At 40.4% G+C, this 19,133-nt stretch overlaps 1 protein-coding gene across 1 annotated transcript in view; it reads right to left on the reverse strand.

Annotated features, from left to right (window-relative positions):
• Nucleotides 1-19,133, reverse strand: part of PSMA3 (proteasome 20S subunit alpha 3) — a 29,723-nt gene that overhangs the window by 983 nt on the left and 9,607 nt on the right. The window contains exons 5-10 of the mRNA XM_084630684.1: nucleotides 18,933-19,006; nucleotides 18,185-18,257; nucleotides 11,874-11,939; nucleotides 3,762-3,808; nucleotides 354-421; nucleotides 4-68 (exon numbers count right to left, since the gene is read on the reverse strand). Of these exons, the coding sequence (XP_084486810.1) occupies nucleotides 4-68; nucleotides 354-421; nucleotides 3,762-3,808; nucleotides 11,874-11,939; nucleotides 18,185-18,257; nucleotides 18,933-19,006 (393 nt within the window). The remainder of the gene's footprint in view (nucleotides 1-3; nucleotides 69-353; nucleotides 422-3,761; nucleotides 3,809-11,873; nucleotides 11,940-18,184; nucleotides 18,258-18,932; nucleotides 19,007-19,133) is intronic.

Consider the following 19,133-nt stretch of genomic DNA (forward strand, 5'->3'; position numbering starts at 1 on the left):
TACCTTAGCATATTTCTCTGCTTCTTCTCTGATGTCTTTTGGAACAATTTCATGTTTTCCTTTTGTTACTGTGAATGAAGCCATATTTATAAAGACTTTAGAAATTACTGGTATAAGCATGGAACTTGTAAATATCAAAGTAGCAAACTTAGCAGATAGAAGCAACAATAGAAACTACAAACATTAACAGGTATTTGTTACTTTCTCCGTAGTATGGGTGGAGTTTAGAATCTGAGTCTTCAATTTGTTTTACTCCCACAGAACTGACATCCGTTTTATTTAACTTGTTCATTTCTATAATCAAATATGGTGTAGCTAAAGGCAACAAAACAAGGAAAAATGAAATACATTACTTTCTCCAACCCAGCTGAGTTCAAGTTCAAAAGCTTTATCCTTCACTTCATCATGAACTATGTAGATTCTAGAAAGAGTGAGAAAAACTGTTTATGAAGAGTTAGGCACTGACATTTTCCCTTCCCAAAGCCAAGGATTAATATGTAAAAAAACAATTACGTTACAAAATTCTACTTGCCCCTCCCTTCTTCTCCTGCTAGTTTGTAGTATCAGTTTTCCTGTTCTTTACCATACCAGAGAAACATGGTAAAGAGGACACACACCAGTATTGTATGTAGTAGTTTTACATTAATGTAAGAAGTAAATGCTGAAAGTAACATTCCCTCAATCACTTACAGTAGTGTTTACTAACAGTAAAACTTTCAGCCAAGATACCACCCAGCCATTTGGTCTTAACTCAAGCTGTCTCTCATAACCAGAAATAAGCACAGAACAAGTATCCTGATCAAAGATGCAGACAGCATAGCACTTAAGTGACCCCATGGGTATAATGCCTCAACTATTCATGAAACTGAAGCCAGCAAGTAGTTTTCCTAAAACTATATTTCTCCTGCAAGTCACATACAAAAATTAATGAAGACTCAGTAAATGCAGCTCAAACTTACAAATGTTGTCTAATAGTACACATGTGCATGCACACACCTTGCACATCTGTAGTTAGTAACTTGTGTACAAGCCCCTAGTTACATACGGGACTGGCCATGTGTTACAATTCTAATTCTGCATGCAGTCATGGTAACTTATGCCTGTGTTGTACATAGTCCTGAAACAAGCCATCAGTCTATAAAATAAAAGGCAAGCTGGCAATGATGACCAGACCGTAGACTGAATCTTATTTCCGTGTCTTGCAAGCACTTAATCTATTTATTCACATGAGGAACACTAAGAAAATGCTAAAGAAGTTAATGTTCTTCAACAGCCCCCTCAAAGCAGTTGCACAAGTTAACAAAACATTCAGTTCCAGTTGTTACAGAAGCTTGCATTCTTCAACGTTTGAATTTAGGATGCTTAAATACAACGCTGAAACTGGATAGTTCTAATGGTGACATTCTATCCCTTGTCCTCTAGAAGAGGAGCTAGAACCCACAAATTCACTAATTGCATTGGACTTACTTGCCAACCACGATCAGAGCTCTGAATGCCTCAAAGCCTGCTATTAATCACAGGGAATTGTAGGCACTGATCCTGTGAATTGCTCACACTACTTTTGTTACCTCCACTCACATGCCCTCACCCCCCTTTGTCTCATCCACCTGTTATTTTTGAGACTAGCTGTTGGAGGCAAGCACTTATCATACTGCTAGTGCAGTAGAGGCCCCAAACTGGTTAAAGGACTGCTGATGAAATGAAAATGTAAAAAGAAAAGTGTAAAGTGCATTACAGCTGCATAGAGTTGCAACATTTCAAGCCTCCAGTGCCATGCAGTTCACTTTCCCATTCTAGTTCTTTAGAACAAAAACTGAAAGTTTGCCCCCAGATCATGCAGCTTGAGAGAGTTTGATTCCCCCTTCTCACAGGGTTTCAAACAGGTATCAAGGTCAGAGATCTTACTTAAGTTCTCTGGTTCAGCACATCTCACAGCAACCTGAGACATCCACTGTATGGAACATGCATATACCCCCCCTATAAAAAGGATTCATCCTAGTATATTTCTTAATAGCCTTCTAAGATATTGCTACAAAAATACTGGAATTTCATTTGCAACTAAACTTTACAAGTAAAGTTTCACAGGCAAGTACACTAGATGTTCAAGAAACTCAGTGTAATTCCTGCAGTGGCTAAAGTTTGAAGGGGAGTAGTACTAACCCCTGCTCTGAAGTGTTTGCCGTCTACCATTTAATTAATACAAAAAGTATCAGAGGACAGGCATCACTTTATAAATACCCAGCGCCAGAAATGGAAACTAAAGCCTTGATCACTGAGGAAAAATGTCTAGGAAAGAAAGGGTCAAAGAGATACTGATATGAACAAACATGAAAATACAAAAAAAGAAGACATAAGAGTGAGCAATGTGGACAGCTACAGTAAGCTCGGCAAGAAGACAGTTGGGGATCCCTGAAGGGCCGTTTCGGAAGAATGAAGGTGGTATAAAGTTAAAACACCACCCTTACAATGCTGGATGTGAAGGGGTCTCTCACTGACCCTTAGGTAGAAAGAGTAGTGTAACGAGAGTAAACTAGCATATTTAGAGGCAGAGGAAAAGTTAGGGCCAAAGGGGAAGAAAGTGGAGTCGCAGACAACTCATGCCAGATTGCACATATTGTTCGATAGAGTTGGAAAGGTCCTGGATTGAGGGGAAGACCGCCATAAGGCAGGTTAACATGTAGGAAAGATTCTAGAACACACACAGCCTGCTGCTACCCCCAACACTGGACTCAAACACTCCTATTTCTTCAATTCTGCACCCCAGTTCTATTTTCTCTCCTGCCTGTGTTTCTGTGGTTTATAGCAGCAGGGAAATGTGCTCAAGTTCAACAACAAGAGGTATGTGGCCAGCAGATCAGACTAGGAAGGAAGTGTGACTATCCAGCACTGTCTAAGGTACACAGTATATAAAATACTACTTTAGTCTTAATTACCTAACATGGTATTTATAACACCTGTTTGCAAGTTTAAGGTTTCTAAAGCTATTAAGCTACTGTGCCATCAGATTGGATTGTTAGTTTTCTCCAGGAGTCCGCTAAGTCCTATCATTTCTCCATGCACATAGTAGAAGGCTACATGTCATCTTCTGGATAAATTGCACTGCACTTGCTCTCCTAACCAAGCAGGGATGCACCTTAATCAGCTAGCAAGGAGAAGAGAGGGGTGTTAATGAGGCCCTCTCCAGGAACAGTGTTCCTTTGCTTCATTCCCAGATACTGCCAAGCTAGGAAGCACCTGAAACCACAATTAAGTTTGCATAGGTCTATTTCCATATACCTCTGTATTATGAACTATGACCAGCTTCCCTTTCTCTCAAAGTATTTACATTTTAAAAGAGTAGAAACAAAGCCAAAACATTTATCTACACTTAACCCACTGTTCCAAGCAACACCTAAAGTGACTAATGGAAAGGATAAAGATACATGTTTTCACTTGGTTTCCTTAGTGTTGCAAAAAGCTCAAAGTTGACTCATTTCACTGTTTCCTCTGTATAGTCATGCTGGATAGATCTTTCACACAGCAAGGAGGGAGGGAAAACCACACATTTAAAATACGGAAAAGATTCTAAAGCTACCAAAGGTAGTACAGGGACAGCCCTAGGAACAGGAGTAGTACTTCAAGCTTCCAATTTTTTTTTTTTAAATGACTCCATTCCATATTAGGGCCAGTTTGCTGATCTATTGAAGTTTTATTTTTTACAAGGAGGGATATGAGGGGAAAAAAAGCACTGAGGATGAAAGGCCAGAAGAAAGGAAACTTACATTTTTGCAACTTCTTTAACAACATCACGGCAAGTCATTTCTTTCATCTGTGGGTAAGGAATGTACAATTTAGTTGAGGATTTAACATTTTGTATTTTTGGAAAACACTTATCCACTAGGGGAAAGCCAGGATATTGGTGGCTGATCTACCAAAGTATATTACCTATGCAGGAACAAAACAAGAGTATCTCCTGCACAATCCTGCCACAGTCTCAGTCAAGAATAGAACCAAATTAAATTATCTAATTCTTTATTTTCACTTTTTATTCAAACTGCTACTTTTGTATGAGTCCCAAAAGTTATTCTTTCCCATATTCATTCAGTTACAGACAGCTCAGAGACACAGATCTTCAGTTTGTGTCCCTTTCAACTGAACAGCTTTTTATAAATCTCAGCATACATACCTTTACGCCTTTTGACAGACTGTAACTCATGAGACTATCATACCAACAGATGCATCTCTATCTTAGCACCTGTTCTAACAATCATACTTCAAGAGTCTCTAGGGCATTCCTGTTTACATGTAGTGTCCTACTGGTAAATGCTATTCTAATTTTGATAAGACAGACCTTGTGAGGCTGAACAGAGGATTAGTTTTTCATTTTGCAATTTTTCCCTCAAACACATCTAGTTACAGCGAGTCCTGAGGCAGTCCACTGACAGCTGACCAAAATAAAGTTTCACACTTGATAATGACAGGTTTCAGAGTAGCAGCTGTTAGTTTGTATCCGCAAAAAGAACAGGAGTACTTGTGGCACCTTAGAGACTAACATTTATGTAATGGTAACGTTTACAAAATTAAATTCCAGGGTCCATGACATGGTACAAGCTCATGTAAAAACATTCATACGCATCAGATCTCAACAACCTCCTCCTTTTAGGATAATGGAAAAGCAACACATCCCGTCATGCTGATTTAATGCAGTCACAAAACTAGAAGATCCTTGTTCCCTTTCCCCAATAACTGATTCTTAACAGACAGGATCATATCTGGACAAACACTTAGACAACAAGATGGGATACAAGTCTACTGTGCTCCAGCATGACTTGTGCTAAATGTTCACGTGCTGCTGTACGATAAAAGTTCCCTCGTACACATTAATCTATTCTCATTTCAAAGCAGGGTAGATCAGAGCACACTAGGGAACTTTTAATGGGCAGCAGCAGGTCCAGACAGACATCTCTTGCTCAGCAGGCTCAGATGGGGTAGATTTACACCCCATCTTGCCATGAACTAACTGTTTGTGTTGACACAAGCCCTAAGATATCACACACCAGTATCTTTGTATAACTTGCATGCACCACAGAACTAATTTTTGCACTTGTTACTTGTGAAAGAGTGAGATCTATTAGTCTTGTGATGTTACAAAGGTTTGCAGGCCACGTGCTTTGGCTAGACATTATCCCCTGGCCTCCTTTTTCATCTCAGATTTGTTAATCCTGCAGACAATAGCAAAAGCTTGACACTGAATTTATCATTCAAAGCGTTACTTGTATCATTCAGAGTTCATATCCAAAGTAATATGTGGGAAATTTAAACATTAGATAGCACATGAATTGTCTCAGAAGAAGCTGAATTTGAGAGATACTAAAAAACTTTTTCCTGGGTGAATACAGAGTCACACTCTGAGGTATTAAGTGTTTACAGCTACCACTAGATGTGATTAATACAGTAGTTCTTCATAATGTGAACCACTTAAAATGAAAAATATTTCACTAAAACCACATCCCCTCCCAGCTTCTGTATCTTCATTGCAGTATGCTTAACTGTTCCCCTATAAATCTTGGCTGTCTAAAATCTGACAGTACTAAGAAGGAAAAGACTTGCTTTAATAGGATAGGTGTAGCTACTTCCTTACCTCTCCCCTCTTTTCTGGGTGTAGATTTTTATATGTAATCTCCAGCAGGCCATATTGTCCATCACTTCAAATCACCTTGCAGTTTGCTACTTCTAATTTTATATGTTTGGTACAGATTAACTTTTGAACAAGTTTCAAACATGCACCTGACAAATAGGTCAAAGTCTCTGGAAACCTGGGGCTTGTCTCCACTTACCGGGGGGGGGATGGGGGGAGGATCTATGCACGGTGATCAATCTACTGGGGTCGATTTAGCAGATCTACTGAAGACCCGCTAAATCAACCGCCGGTCGCTCTCCCATCAACTTCAGTACTCTATTGGAATGGGAAGCATAAAGTTAGTCAAAGGGAGAGTTTCTTCTGTCGACCCAGCATGATGTAAACACTGCAAAAGGTTGACCTAAGCTACGTCAACTCCAGCTACGTTATTCACGTAGCTGGAGTTACGTAATTTAGGTCGACTGAGTCCCGTAGCGTAGACCTGCCCCTAGAATCCTGAGTGCGGAACATCTACCCGGAAGCATTACAGCTTGAGACTGCCCCACGCTTTGGATCTGTGTTCCCTCTAAGGTGTGCACCTGTGCGGCTGCACAGGAGGCCATCAAGTGCCATGCACCAGCCATGCAGTGCACACACAGGTGAGCATGGAGAATGTGTAGGCGGGGGGGGGGGGGGGGGGAGGGTGAGGTGGGGAGCAGTGATGGAGGTTTGGGGGAACTTGAGGCATGCAGGGCTGTGGTGGGGACGGGAGACATGCCTCTCTCTCCCCCGGCCCCAGCTCCAGCCAGGGCTGCGGTGGGGACAGGAGACACGCCTCTCTCTCCCCCAGCCAGCTGGACTGCAGCACTGGCAGGGGAAATGCCGACACGCCTCTCTCTCCCTGGGCCAGCTGGACTGCAGCACTGGCAGGGGAAATGCCGACACGCCTCTCTCTCCCTGGGCCAGCTGGACTGCAGCACTGGCAGGGGAGGGCACAGTATCTTGATTAGCAGAATGTGTTTTCTCACCATCTGATTAGGTAGGAGATAATGCCTCAATAAAACTGTCAGTAGTCTGCCAGAGCAATGCTTCTAGCAAGCTCCACACCGGTTTGTAAAGGTCTTATAAACCTCATTCTTGCCCATTACCTATCATTTAATTTTTTTCGCCATTACACGATCTACATTGTTTTTTCTCATGCTTTTAAAAAATGGCAAAAATAGTATTTCACTGTTCCTGGCTTACAGTTGCATAAGAGACCAATTACTTGGATCAGCTGGCAGAAATTTTCTTGCATTGAGGTTAGTCACTGGATCAATATAACATTGTCCCTCAACTTGAACTGTGCTCTGAATTCAGAAATAAGAGCATGTGTTAAGCATTCCATGAAAGCTTTAACTATGAGCCTGAAGGAGTGAGCCTTTCCCATTTATAGATTGCAAAGGAATAGTCTCTAGGTAAGACAAATAAAGCTAAGACAAATTCTAATAAGCATATTTTGGTTGAGCTCCTCTTACAAAAACTAGGGGGTCTGATTGTTGCTGCGTTCAACCCTCATTAGAGTGAATGTCAGCTTTGCACACTTTTGCTGAAATTCATCCAGGAACATAGGTGGCCATAGAAAGTCCCCCAGTGCAGCAGAACTGTTGTGGTTACACTCACATGTGACTGGGTAACTGTTCAGTGGGTGCACAGAGAACACTGTACCTTCTACATGTGACTGACCTGGATTCCCCACTAGCTATGCATAGGCCACTACAGAAAAGGGCCAAGGAATGGAAAAAGGCCATGGTTACAGTGGGTGTGACAAGGAATGTTATTAGACCAGTGTGCAGGAGTCACAGGTCTGGTACAGCAACTGCAAAGAGAGTATGTATCTGCTCTGGCCACAGGTTGGGGATGTTCATTCTGTAACACCCCCCCCCACACACACACTGTGCCTCACTTTCCCCATTTTCCAAATGGGAATAATGATATTGACCTTCCTCTGTAAAACACTGATATTTATAAAGGAAAAGCACTAAATACTGCTGGCTTTTTCATTTGAGTTTTAAAAGGACATTACCAAAACTAGGACTTGATGGAAATGTTTTTGTCTGATTTCCAGTGACAACAATTCCCTGTTGTGGATTTAAACCTCCCCCTCAGTGTTTGCAAAGCTTTTTGTGGGCCAGAGGACACGTGGTTTATCTAGGGGCCTGGTCCTGCGAAGTATTACTCATGTAACTGTTACTGATGTGAGTGGCCTTATGGAAAGAAGTGGGAGAACTTCATGTCAAGTGGCAGTTTGATTGAGCCCATGCGTTTGTAAAGTGCTGTGTACATTTACAAAGTTGTGTGTGTTTCACTGTAATAACCGAGACACTGGAACGTTGTACGTGTCCATGAGAAGCTGAAGGTGAACTTCACCATGCTACTTTAGTTGTCCAAGCTGATCCAGTGTAAAAATATAAACATGAAGATTGAATAGTTTATAGGACTTCTCAAGTGTTTTGTACTGTTAATACAAGAGGATGGTAGTAAGGGGAATTTGAGCCTTAGTGTCCTGAGTTAAAAACAAACTTTTACTTTGATTTCTAAATTGCAGTATTATATTTTACATTCAGATGAGACCTTTACAGATGGAGACCTGTCTGAACATTAAATATCTCAAGCATTTTGCATAAGAGGAAAAGATTTTTCCTATCCAAAATTCCCCTTGTCTTTCCAAACTGCTGCACAGTGCTCTCTGTGCTGTTGACCTAGCTGGCTGTTGATCTTCCTCCCCAGAGGTGGCTGTATTTCAGTGAAGCATTTATATGAGGACAGTTTGTGAAGCATGTACTGATCCTTGTGGAAGGAGGCTGTAGGAGTGAACAGATAGGTACTGCAAATGTCACCTGAAGACAGACCTTCACTAAGACCCAGCCAGGTACTAGCAGTAGGATGTTGGGAGCTCTTGGTGGGCTAAGGGCAGCCGTGAAAGTATGGAGGTGATGGCGCAACTCCGCATATTACCTCTATATTGGTGCTGCACATAAAATTCATTCTGCACATGGATGGAAAAAATTAGAAGGAACACTGCTTTGCATTACTGTGATAGCGCCACCGAACAGCTGGAAGTTCTCTACAGACAATGACGGCCATGTCAATGTGCGCTGGAGATTATTTTGTTTGTTCTGAATTATTATGCCCCACTGATAAGATCAGACAATATTTGGAAATATAAGTAAGACATTAGCAGGCTACAATCCTAGCACTACATACAAAGAAAGCATTATTAACAAACACCCTCAGGAGTAAGCTATGTCACTCAAATGCAGCAAGGTATATTCTGAAATTGACACAGCATTGTTTCTCAGATGCCAAGGATACAGTCAGCATTGTCTTTTAGCCTCTATATTTTCAACACAGTGTATGAACATAAGACTGAACTTTTAAGACAGATCTCTGATCAAATTCAGCCTGACACATACAGTAGACTAAATTAAATTTAATTATAAAAATTAAGCAAATTAAGCAATTTGTTAAGATACAAGATATGGAAAATAGGCTACATTCTAATGGTGGTTCAAAAAAATGTAGCATAAACCAGGACCAAATTAAATTCCCATAGATCTCTAAATTTTAAGAACTGGTAGGTACATTTTCAGACTGCCAAAAAAAAAGATGCAGGAGGGAGATTAAGTGAGCTTGGTTTGTGGTAAATCAGTTTTTTCCTGCTCTTTTAAAGGGCTTACTAGTTTCAGTAGGTTCATGTTCTCAGATGCACTATGTGTTTGTGTATACAGTGTTTTATAGTAAATAAAATGTAAGTTAGACAAGAGAGCTGGAGAGAAATCAAATTAAATTTAAGATCCTAAAACAGTACTGCAGAAGTTATTAGCATGAGGCATGTTTAAATAAACTTCAGCGCAGTCAACCAAAACAAGTATTAGTTTTACATAACTGTCTAAATGCACATTAGATAAATTTAAATGTTTTGATATGAAACCACTTAAGTCTCAAGATAATAAGCAATCCATCTGTATTTTGCATTACTGTAACTCCCACAATTTGGAACCCTTTCATAAAATACTGGGATACCATTTTTAATAAGATTATAACAATTTATACAGTTACATGGTTGATCTAACGTTGTATTAACAGGAAACTAATACACTGTTTAATCAGAGCAGAGCTAAGAGGAGGGGAAAAGGCAGGTTGGTTTCCCCATATCAGCACAGTTTATGGGCAACAGGTTGTATTTTTGCATATGATGTTCCACTGTTCACGTAAGAGTTAGTTGCATTTATAGTTTGTTGACTTATAAGAACTTTCAGCAATCCTATCTTACAAGGGGTTTTCTTCTAAAAACAAAATACTTATATGGTATTATAGGAAGATTCAACTGCAGTATTATGGCAGAGAACATGTTGAACTGATATAGCTCCTCCAGTCTCATAAGTGTTTAAGAAATTGATAGGTTTCAGGAATTCAACAAAAAGCTGTACAAGAGCTTTTTGCTAAATTACTCTCCTACCACCTGGATGTGCCCCAGATAAGCTAGTAAGAGAGTGTTTCTGGATCAAGGCATGGCTGACTGCTGTAAGCCACAAGTATTTTCGAATGCCTCAATCTAATTTTTTACACCAAAACTGAACGAGTTTAATTGTATTTCTTCATAGTGTTCTGATGTAATTCACACATAGGAACACTATCATGCTAAGGTGTCTGGGCTTTCAGTTTAAATAAATATTTTCATGAAGACTTTGTTATTAGTCCATTTCACACTAAGGAGCAACACGACCAGTGAATGAAGTAGTCCATAACTGCAATTTCATTCTTCTCCATTTGCTAGAAACCACTGTTACCAGTTTTCCACCAAAGCACAGAAAGCCCTACATAATCTCAAGCACAAGCTAAGCAATCCATTTTTTGCACTCTTAAATCAAAGGTTGTCTAATATATCCAAGTTATTAGATGAATAATTTGTATTTTACACAATTAACTAACTTCAGGAGCACTACAGAACAAAGGTGTGATGACTGATATTTGCAGGTTAATTGAGCTCTTTGGGAGAGAAAGTCCCAAACTCTCCTGTTAATAGTAATAAATTAACATATTGCTTTTCAAGTTTCTTTACAAACCTGAAACAATTTAAGTAGTTATAACACACTCCCTTATATGTGGCTCAATAACCATTTAATAAATGCAGTTTACTCCACATGCTTTTGATTACTTCACCTATGCTCTGTCTACTAAACCATTTCTCCTGGGACTTTCCAAACCTCTGAGCAACTTCAAAGTTATTCTTCTCCCCTTCTCCTTGTAAAATAGATATCTATTTTCTAAGAGGTGTCCTTTTACTGCTCCCTCCCCAAATTATGCAGGCTTGTGGGGAAAGATGGGCAATGTTCCAATACTGGATTAGTAAAAGTTTCAAATTCATCATCTGTGACTTCAAATGTAGAAACGGGAGCTTTCTACCACTGGGAAGAAGAGATTCCCAGTTTTCCAATGGAGCCTTACAGGATCTCAAAATCTGACTTCACAGTAATTACGTTTATTTCAGGCAATATTTAGAGGTTTTTAAACCTCTCATTTGGAGGCCAGACAGTTGTATTTATGTGAGCCAAACTTCATAGGTGAAGGGGAAAGTTTTAACAAAAACAGTTCTAAAAGTGGTTTGTGTTCTGTATATACTGCATTTGACAGTGTAAGTTGGTATACAAGTTTAGCTGGTACGGGTGCTGCAAAACTCAAGTTTTTTTGCCAATCATTAATATAGCCATCCAAGCTTTTTATGCTGAGTGAGTGAGTGAGAGAGAGAGAGCGCATGAAAAGCTTTATTGACAGTATATCTATATACTGCTTTAAGAAATTCTTAGAAAAAATGATATCAACATAATACTCAACAAGTATATTGAAAGGGAGCAAGATGACTGACTGGTGCTTCACCTGATGAGAACAAACATTTCTGATCTTACTTCTCCATGACAGTATATTTTAGTACAATTCATAGTATTCCTCTGGTCATTCAGGATAGGAAAGAGATGGGGCTGCAGCCCATTCATTGTTCTTTAGGGAATATTCCAGTCACAGTGGGCTATAGGGAAATGTTCCTGTACAGAGGAAGTAGCTTCATCTACTTGCTAGCCTCCCTTGTGCCAGAGTGCACTGATGCCCACTAAACCTTACCTTCAAAAACCTAAAAGTTACAGCACAACAGTGGTAGCTAGGAATATCTGTCTTGAAATGGATTAGTACAAAATAATTGGATATACTGTATATTATATTATTAATACCATCCTACCTGAAGTTTTTCAATCTCTGTCTTTGCAGCCTGTCTGGCTTTACCAATGGCACACCCCCAATAACCCTACAAAAGCAACAAAAGAAGAGATTAGTTAAAGTTTGGTTATAATCTTTCTTACAGGGAGGGTTTCTTTAATATTCTTTAGTTGTAAGAACTAGTAGTTCACAATGTAGAACTCTGAGTATACCTGTAGGTAATACTACAGTAACAACAAAACATCTTTCTCAGTAAACTCCTCGGAATCTTATTTATATTGGTGTTTTAACAGAATAAGTGAAAACTCCCAAAAACTTAACAGACAAAGTGGGCGTAGTAATATCTTTTATTGGACCAACTTCTGTTGGTGAGAGGCAAGCTTTCGAGGTTTACACAGAGCTCTTCTTTAGGACTGGAAATGAACTCAAAGTGTCACTGCTAAATACAAGGTTTGAACAGATGGCTTAGCATAAGAAGTTAACACACATTTCAAGGTAACCCCTGCGGTCATAAGGAGGAAGGGAAGGGGGTAGGGGAAACATCTGGGGTGTAAATGGGGTGTGTGCGGGGGGAAGGGGGAATTGTTAGGGGATTGCAGATAGTTGTAATAAGCCATAAATCCAGTGTCTCTATTCAGTCCATGATTTTTAGTGTCTAGCAAAGTTATGAATTTAAGCTTCCAGGCTTGTCTTTTGAAAGTATTGTGCAAGTTTCATTCTATATCAGGTCTCATCCTCAAAGGATCACTTTGTGAAAAGTGTTCACCCATAAGCGATATTGTGTTTTTGTCTTTGATCATTTTCCTACGTTCATTTGAGAGCACAGTGATTGTCTGGTTTCAGCCACATAGTTGCTATGGGGCATTTAGTGCGCTGGATGAGGTACACCACATGTAGCAATAGGCATGTGTAGGACCCATGGATCTAGAAAGGTGTGTTGTGGGGAGTGTTGATCATCGTATCAGTGGAGATATGTCTGCAGGTTTTGCATCTGTGCTTCCGGCAGAGTCTGGGGCCGCTTTGAGTTAGCGTGTCCTGGTCTGTGTGGAGTTTACTTCTGATGAGCTTGAAGAGCTCAGGGGGTTATTTGAAGGCCAGAAGAGGGGATTCAGGAAAGATTTCCTTCAGGATGGGGTCCCCATCAAGTATGGGTTGTAGCTATTTGATGGTACCCTGTAGTATGGGTTCCAGTGTGTGGTGGCAGATGACACCTAGGGGTGTGCAGTTGGAGGAGGTTTAAATTCAATGTCGGAGCCGGTTCTCTCGTGGTATTTGGATGGTCCATTCCATGATGTGATCTATTTCTTTAGTGGAGTGCACCCCTCCACTGCTAGAATGATCAATGCTCTCCACAACACATCTCACAATTTCAAGATTGATGGGTCCTACACATGCCTATCGCAACCTGGTGTACTTCATCCAGCGCACTAAATGCCCCGATAGCAACTATGTGAGTGAAACCAGACAATCACTACACTTTCGAATGAATGTAGGAAAATGACAAAAGACAAATACCGGTCACCCATGTGTGAACACTTTTCACAAAATTTCAGAGTAGCAGCCATGTTAGTCTGTATCCACAAAAAGAAAAGGAGTACTTGTGACACCTTACAGACTAACTAATTTATCTGAGCATAAGCTGAAGTGAGCTACAGCTCACTTCATCAGATACATCGTGAGCTGTAGCTCACGAAAGCTTATGCTCAAATAAATTGGTTAGTCTCTAAGGTGCCACAAGTCCCCCTTTTCTTTTCACAAAGCAATCACTCTATATCTGACCTATCAGTCCTCATCTTCAAAGGAAACCTGCACACTTTCAAAACATGAGCCTGAGAGCTTAAATTCATAATTTAGCTATATTACTAAAAATAATGGACTGAACAGACACACTAGACTTAGGGTTTATTACAATAATTTATATAACCAACGAGTAAACCCCCCCAGCTGCCCTCCCCCCTCCTTTTTCCCTTCCCCCCCCCCCATGACTAGAGGGGTGTTAACAGGCCACTTCATCTCCAGTGGTCCCTTGAAATGTGTTCACTACTCAGGCTGAACAATCTGTTCCACCTGGTCTTTAGCTGTGACGCCAAGTGCCTCTCCCAGGCCTGAGGTGGAGCTCCATGCCAGCTTGAAAGCTGGCCTCTCTCTTTCTCGCCAACAGAGGTTGGTCCAACAAAAGATGCTACATCATCCCCCTTCTCTCGCTGATACCCTGGGGTCAGCCTGGCCACAACACCGCATACAAAACTAAACATGCCCTTTGAATTGTTTCATCACTTCCGTCCCCAAAAAGTCCATTTGGCTGGACAACATATATCCATCTCTGGGAATTGACATACCACTCTACACTCCGCCTTGTCACTATTTTTCCCCAACATCTCCCCTCATGCCATCTGTCCCTTCCCATCCCTCTCCTTTGCCGAACTCCCACTGGTCTGTTGTCTGCCTTGAAGCATCTTATGTGTTAAAGCCTAACTGTTCTTACTGATTTTTGTTGGACTCCCAAAACTGCAGCTTTAAAAGTTTCACGTGCCCTGGAGTGTCTTTGCAGAATACGTTTTCTGTATTCTTCATGCTTAGGTGGGAGAGGTGGTGACCAAACATTTGTTTAGTCACAAAGGAAGCATTAATCTCCTAATTTTTGCACTGCAAGCACAGTGGTAAATACAGTGGAGTTTAACCACGTATACCATTTGATGAAGGAAGGAGATCTATATCAGTGACTCACCTTCTTACACCTCACAGCACAGAAGTCAACGTAATACACAGACTACTGAAACACAAGGTTGAAATGCCTATGGGTCTGTCTAGTCCAGTCTGTCTTTTGACAGTGGTTAGTACCAGAAGCTTCAGAGGAAGAAGCCCTATAGTGGACGATAATGAAATAATCTGTCCACAAAGGTAGTTTCTCGCTAACCTCATTCATGTTAACTATGACCTGAAGCATATAGGGTTTACATCTTTCCTAAAAAAAAAAAAAAAAACGTTTTTATCTTTATAAAAGCATGAACACTCTCAGTACACAGATATCTAATAATGTTTAAATCCTAAACCCTTGGATTTAATGATATCCTGTGGCCCTCAATTCCACAGGTTGTGTACAGTAGTATTTGTTTTACCAGCTTTGAATCAGCTTAAAGAAAGGTTTACAAGTCTTCAATTCCAAGATCATCCCAGCAACTATTTTAAAAATAGGTACAGCATTTCCTACCCTCCAGTATATTGAGACATGGCATATTCTTATTAACAGATCAGCCACCTAATTATTAAAGTCCTTCAGAATTCTTGGATGGATGCCATCTAGCACTGGCAACCTTGCTACTCTTTAATTTATCAGTTATCTCCAGCAACTTTTCTTGATACCTACTCTTATCAGGGAATAAATGTATCTCCACAATATCCTCTGCACTAAAGACCGATGTAAAGAAACCATTAGGTTTTTCTGCAGTGTCCTGATCCTCCTTAATTGTATCTTTTACACCCTAGCCATGCAGTAGACCCATAGATTCTCAATATTTCTTGCTTCTGATACTAACAGAACGTGCTACTTGTTTTTTCAGATCTTTGGCTATTCTTCAAATTTGTAGCCTCCTAATTTCCATTTTACCTACCATAGTTTCCTAGTAATTTAAAACCTTCTTTACAGAGGCTCTGAAGTTCCCCCTGTGTGGCTGGTCCTGTGCACGGAAGGAGAAGCTTTTCCATAAAAAGCTACTGTAGACATTGATGTGATGTGTCTAAAACTAGCTAGGAATAGCTAACCAATACCTGTGCTTGTTATGGTTAGTATATATCTATTAGATATTTGCTATAGTAAAATATGTTTACTCAAAGAGGTGCTCATTTGTATTTTATCCTAAGTGTCAGATTCTATGTGAATATTCATGCCCAACGTAAGTATTTAAATATATTCAAACAAGACTATGAAAATAAACCAATAGCTGAAATTTCCAAAGTGAAACTGTTGTGCTGCAAAGTTTCAATTTTAACCATAATCATTCAATGGTGAAGTAATATAACACTGACCTAGTACACCTCTACCCTGATATAATGCGGTCCGATATAACATGAATTCGGATATAACATGGTAAAGCAGTATCCCGGGAAGCAGGGCTGCTTTACCTCGTTATATCCAAATTTATTTTACCGCAAGCGGTTCCTCTGCGCCCCCCACCCGCCTCCTTGATGCCCCAGCTGACCTCCACCTCCTCCCACGAGTGTGCCACCGCTCTCCTTCTCCCCCCTCCCTCCCCTCTCAGGCTTGCTGACCAAACAGCTGATTCGGGCAAGCCTTGGGGGGAGAGAGGAGAAGCAGAGCGGCGGCAGCGCGCTGAGGGAAGGAGGCGGAGGCAGAGGGGAGGTGAGCTGAGGTGCGGGGAGGGCCGCAACAAGTAACTGGGGGGAGGGGTGCAGAGGAACCACTCCCCGCCCCAGCTCACCTCTGCTCCACCTCCTCCCCTGAGCGCGCTGCCATCACTCCGCTTCTCGCCCTCCCGCCCTTCCTTCGTTCCAGGCTTCCCGCACCAAACAGCTGACTGGCGCGGCAAGCCTGGAAGGGAGGGTGGAAGAAGCAGAGCGGTGGCAGCATGCTCGGGTGAGGAGGCGGAGGCAGAGCGGAGGTGAGCTGGGGCGAGGAGCAGTTCCTCTCCCTACCCCGACATATCGCAGTCTCACCTATAAGGTGGTAAGATTTTTTGGTTCCTGAGGACCACGTTACATCGGGGTAGAGGTGTATGTATATACCACAAGATACACACATGCTTTTCTATGACTCTAATAGGGACAGTTTCTCACATTTTAACACAATTATGGTCACGAGGGAGTGAGAGGAAAAATTTAAACAATACAAATGTGAATTATATTTAGGAGTTGTTTAAGAAAACATTACTAGATGCCCCACAAACCCCACAATTTCAGTGTCAATAAAGAATGATTCTTTGGTTTAAAAAAATCCTAATTAAGAAAGAGAGATGAAAGGAGCAGTAAAAAAAAAAAATATATCAATCAACAGAAAGGGAAAAATCAACAGGAAAAACTAAAAATTATCAGTTATTAAATACAGAGAGTTGACACGAAAAGTTAAAGGTATAAATGAAAAAAAGCTACCACCAATAGGATTAACAATAAGTAGTAATTTTTTAAATATTAGGAACAAAAGAAAGCCTAGCACTGGTATCGGTCAGTTATTCAACAGGGATGGAAAAGCTGTTGATACAGAAGAGGCAGATGTAGTCAGTACGTTTCTGTTTTGCATTTGGAAAGAAGCCGGATGATGTATTCACAGCTTACACGGATAGTGAAACACTTGCCACTGAAAAATGTGACTACGGAGGGTGTTCAAAAGTATCTTGCATCCAGAAGGTTTAAAGTACTGGTTGATGCGCTCTGACCCGCTGATACTGATATTTAAGGAATCCTGGTGTACTGGGAGAGTTCCACAAGACTGAAAATGGCTGGAGTGCCAACATTTAAAAAAGGTAAATGGGAGGACCCAGGTAACAATAAGCCTTTTTAAGCAGATGCAACTTTAATTCTAACGTTTAATTTCTGAGTCTCTGCAACCTTAGTGTTCTTTTAATATAGTTTGTGTATAATATATATCTAGGTTGCACCTGAAAACTAAATCAGGAAATTCAGATCAAGGCTTAGAGACTATCCTCAGCTATCCATACGTTGAAAGATTTCCTTGCCTTACAAATGATCTTACTAAGCACGTCCTTAGGGATATAAAACGCGCAGAGCTTTACTGTTACAGTAGTACTACACTTCCTGCTGTTGTCTATGGTCTTGTATTGTCCTGTTTCTTCTTTAGCTGACTATTCAGAGATAGCCCTGTCAAGCATTATGATTTACAAGAGATGTGTCTGTCTTGATGTGACATTATTAAAGCAGTGTCTTAAGGGAGTCTACTTGGAGGTAGCTGTTAGTAAGTGGGACTCTTACTACAATGCCACACGCTTTTTGTGTCAGAGTCCAATCTACTAATACCTGACTTCAGAAGACAGAACAAATAAAGTGATGTGCTGGGTTTCTGACACATTTAGCAGAGGGGTTTAACAGACAAGCTACTTTTCCAAAGAAGTCCTTGACACTCATCTTTAACAAATAAGTGATACCAGGTGTGAGAAACGCTGTCAATTACAATTGACAGTGACTTTGAAGAGGTCTATCTCAAGAGTACTTAGTTTGCAAACAGACAAGCCACACCAATGCCATACAACACTACCAGTTCAACTTACATCCAGCAGTAGTGACCACTATCCAAAGAGAAAATCCTATATTCCATGACCCTATTAGGTCAGAAGATATTTGAGGCTATTTCAAAATACTCACGTATGAAACACCTGATGGATCAATCATGTAAAGCTGAGCACCATCATCCTCATCATAAGACCCTAACATGAAACTGAATAAAGAAAACGAGATATTAGAAGACAGGTTATGCACGGTGCTACAAAAATCACACTAAATTACAAAGATTAATTATACTGCCTTGATTTTTTTGCACACAATAGACAAGGTCTCATCATTGCTCTTGTAGTGAAATCTCCACTACATACTACCTTCCAACAAGTAACTCACCTTATCCTTTTGGGTACCCTCATCCCCAAAGTTGTCAGTATAATTTTGCTCGACCTATAGCTAAAGACCATCTTTCTTAAGTCACTGACTTACTGGTCCCTTGGATTGTCTTTTAAGATAGGCATCACTGTATTTACAATGCCTCACTTAGCTAAAGGGCCAGAGAAGCAAATTTTCAAATGACAATTTTGTTTTCTTGATTCCCATGGAAGTTACCAGCAGAAGTGTCTCAGTTTTAAAATTTAGGAATAATTAGATATTTTGCCTAGTAATCAAATGCATCTTTACACAGACATGTGAGCTCTTTACCTGAAGTCCTCCTCAATATTACTAATATAATTACACTTATTTTTAGGATATAGATAGATAGATACACACGCACGAAGGCACAGATACACCAAGGTGAAAAATCACCTTATAAATACTCATGATAGATTTATCTATTGTGCACTGAATAAAGATTCTCACAATCAAGCACAAGCATTTAAAAAACTTATACCTGCAGCCAAAAGGTCTGACAGCACTGTATAGTGTGTAGGCATGTACATACATGGCCACTCTGTCGGCAAGATGCTGGGGGGGAAGAAAAAGGGAGGAGTTTAGACCATTTAATTTAATGAAATAAACATGCCTCAAGTAAAACAATTCAAAACAGGCTACCTTCCCTGTCATGGGATCTAAGGAAACCTAAAGAATGAAT

Source organism: Lepidochelys olivacea, assembly GCF_965140295.1.
Source record: "Lepidochelys olivacea isolate rLepOli2 genome assembly, chromosome: 6".
NCBI classification, from domain to species: domain Eukaryota; kingdom Metazoa; phylum Chordata; order Testudines; family Cheloniidae; genus Lepidochelys; species Lepidochelys olivacea.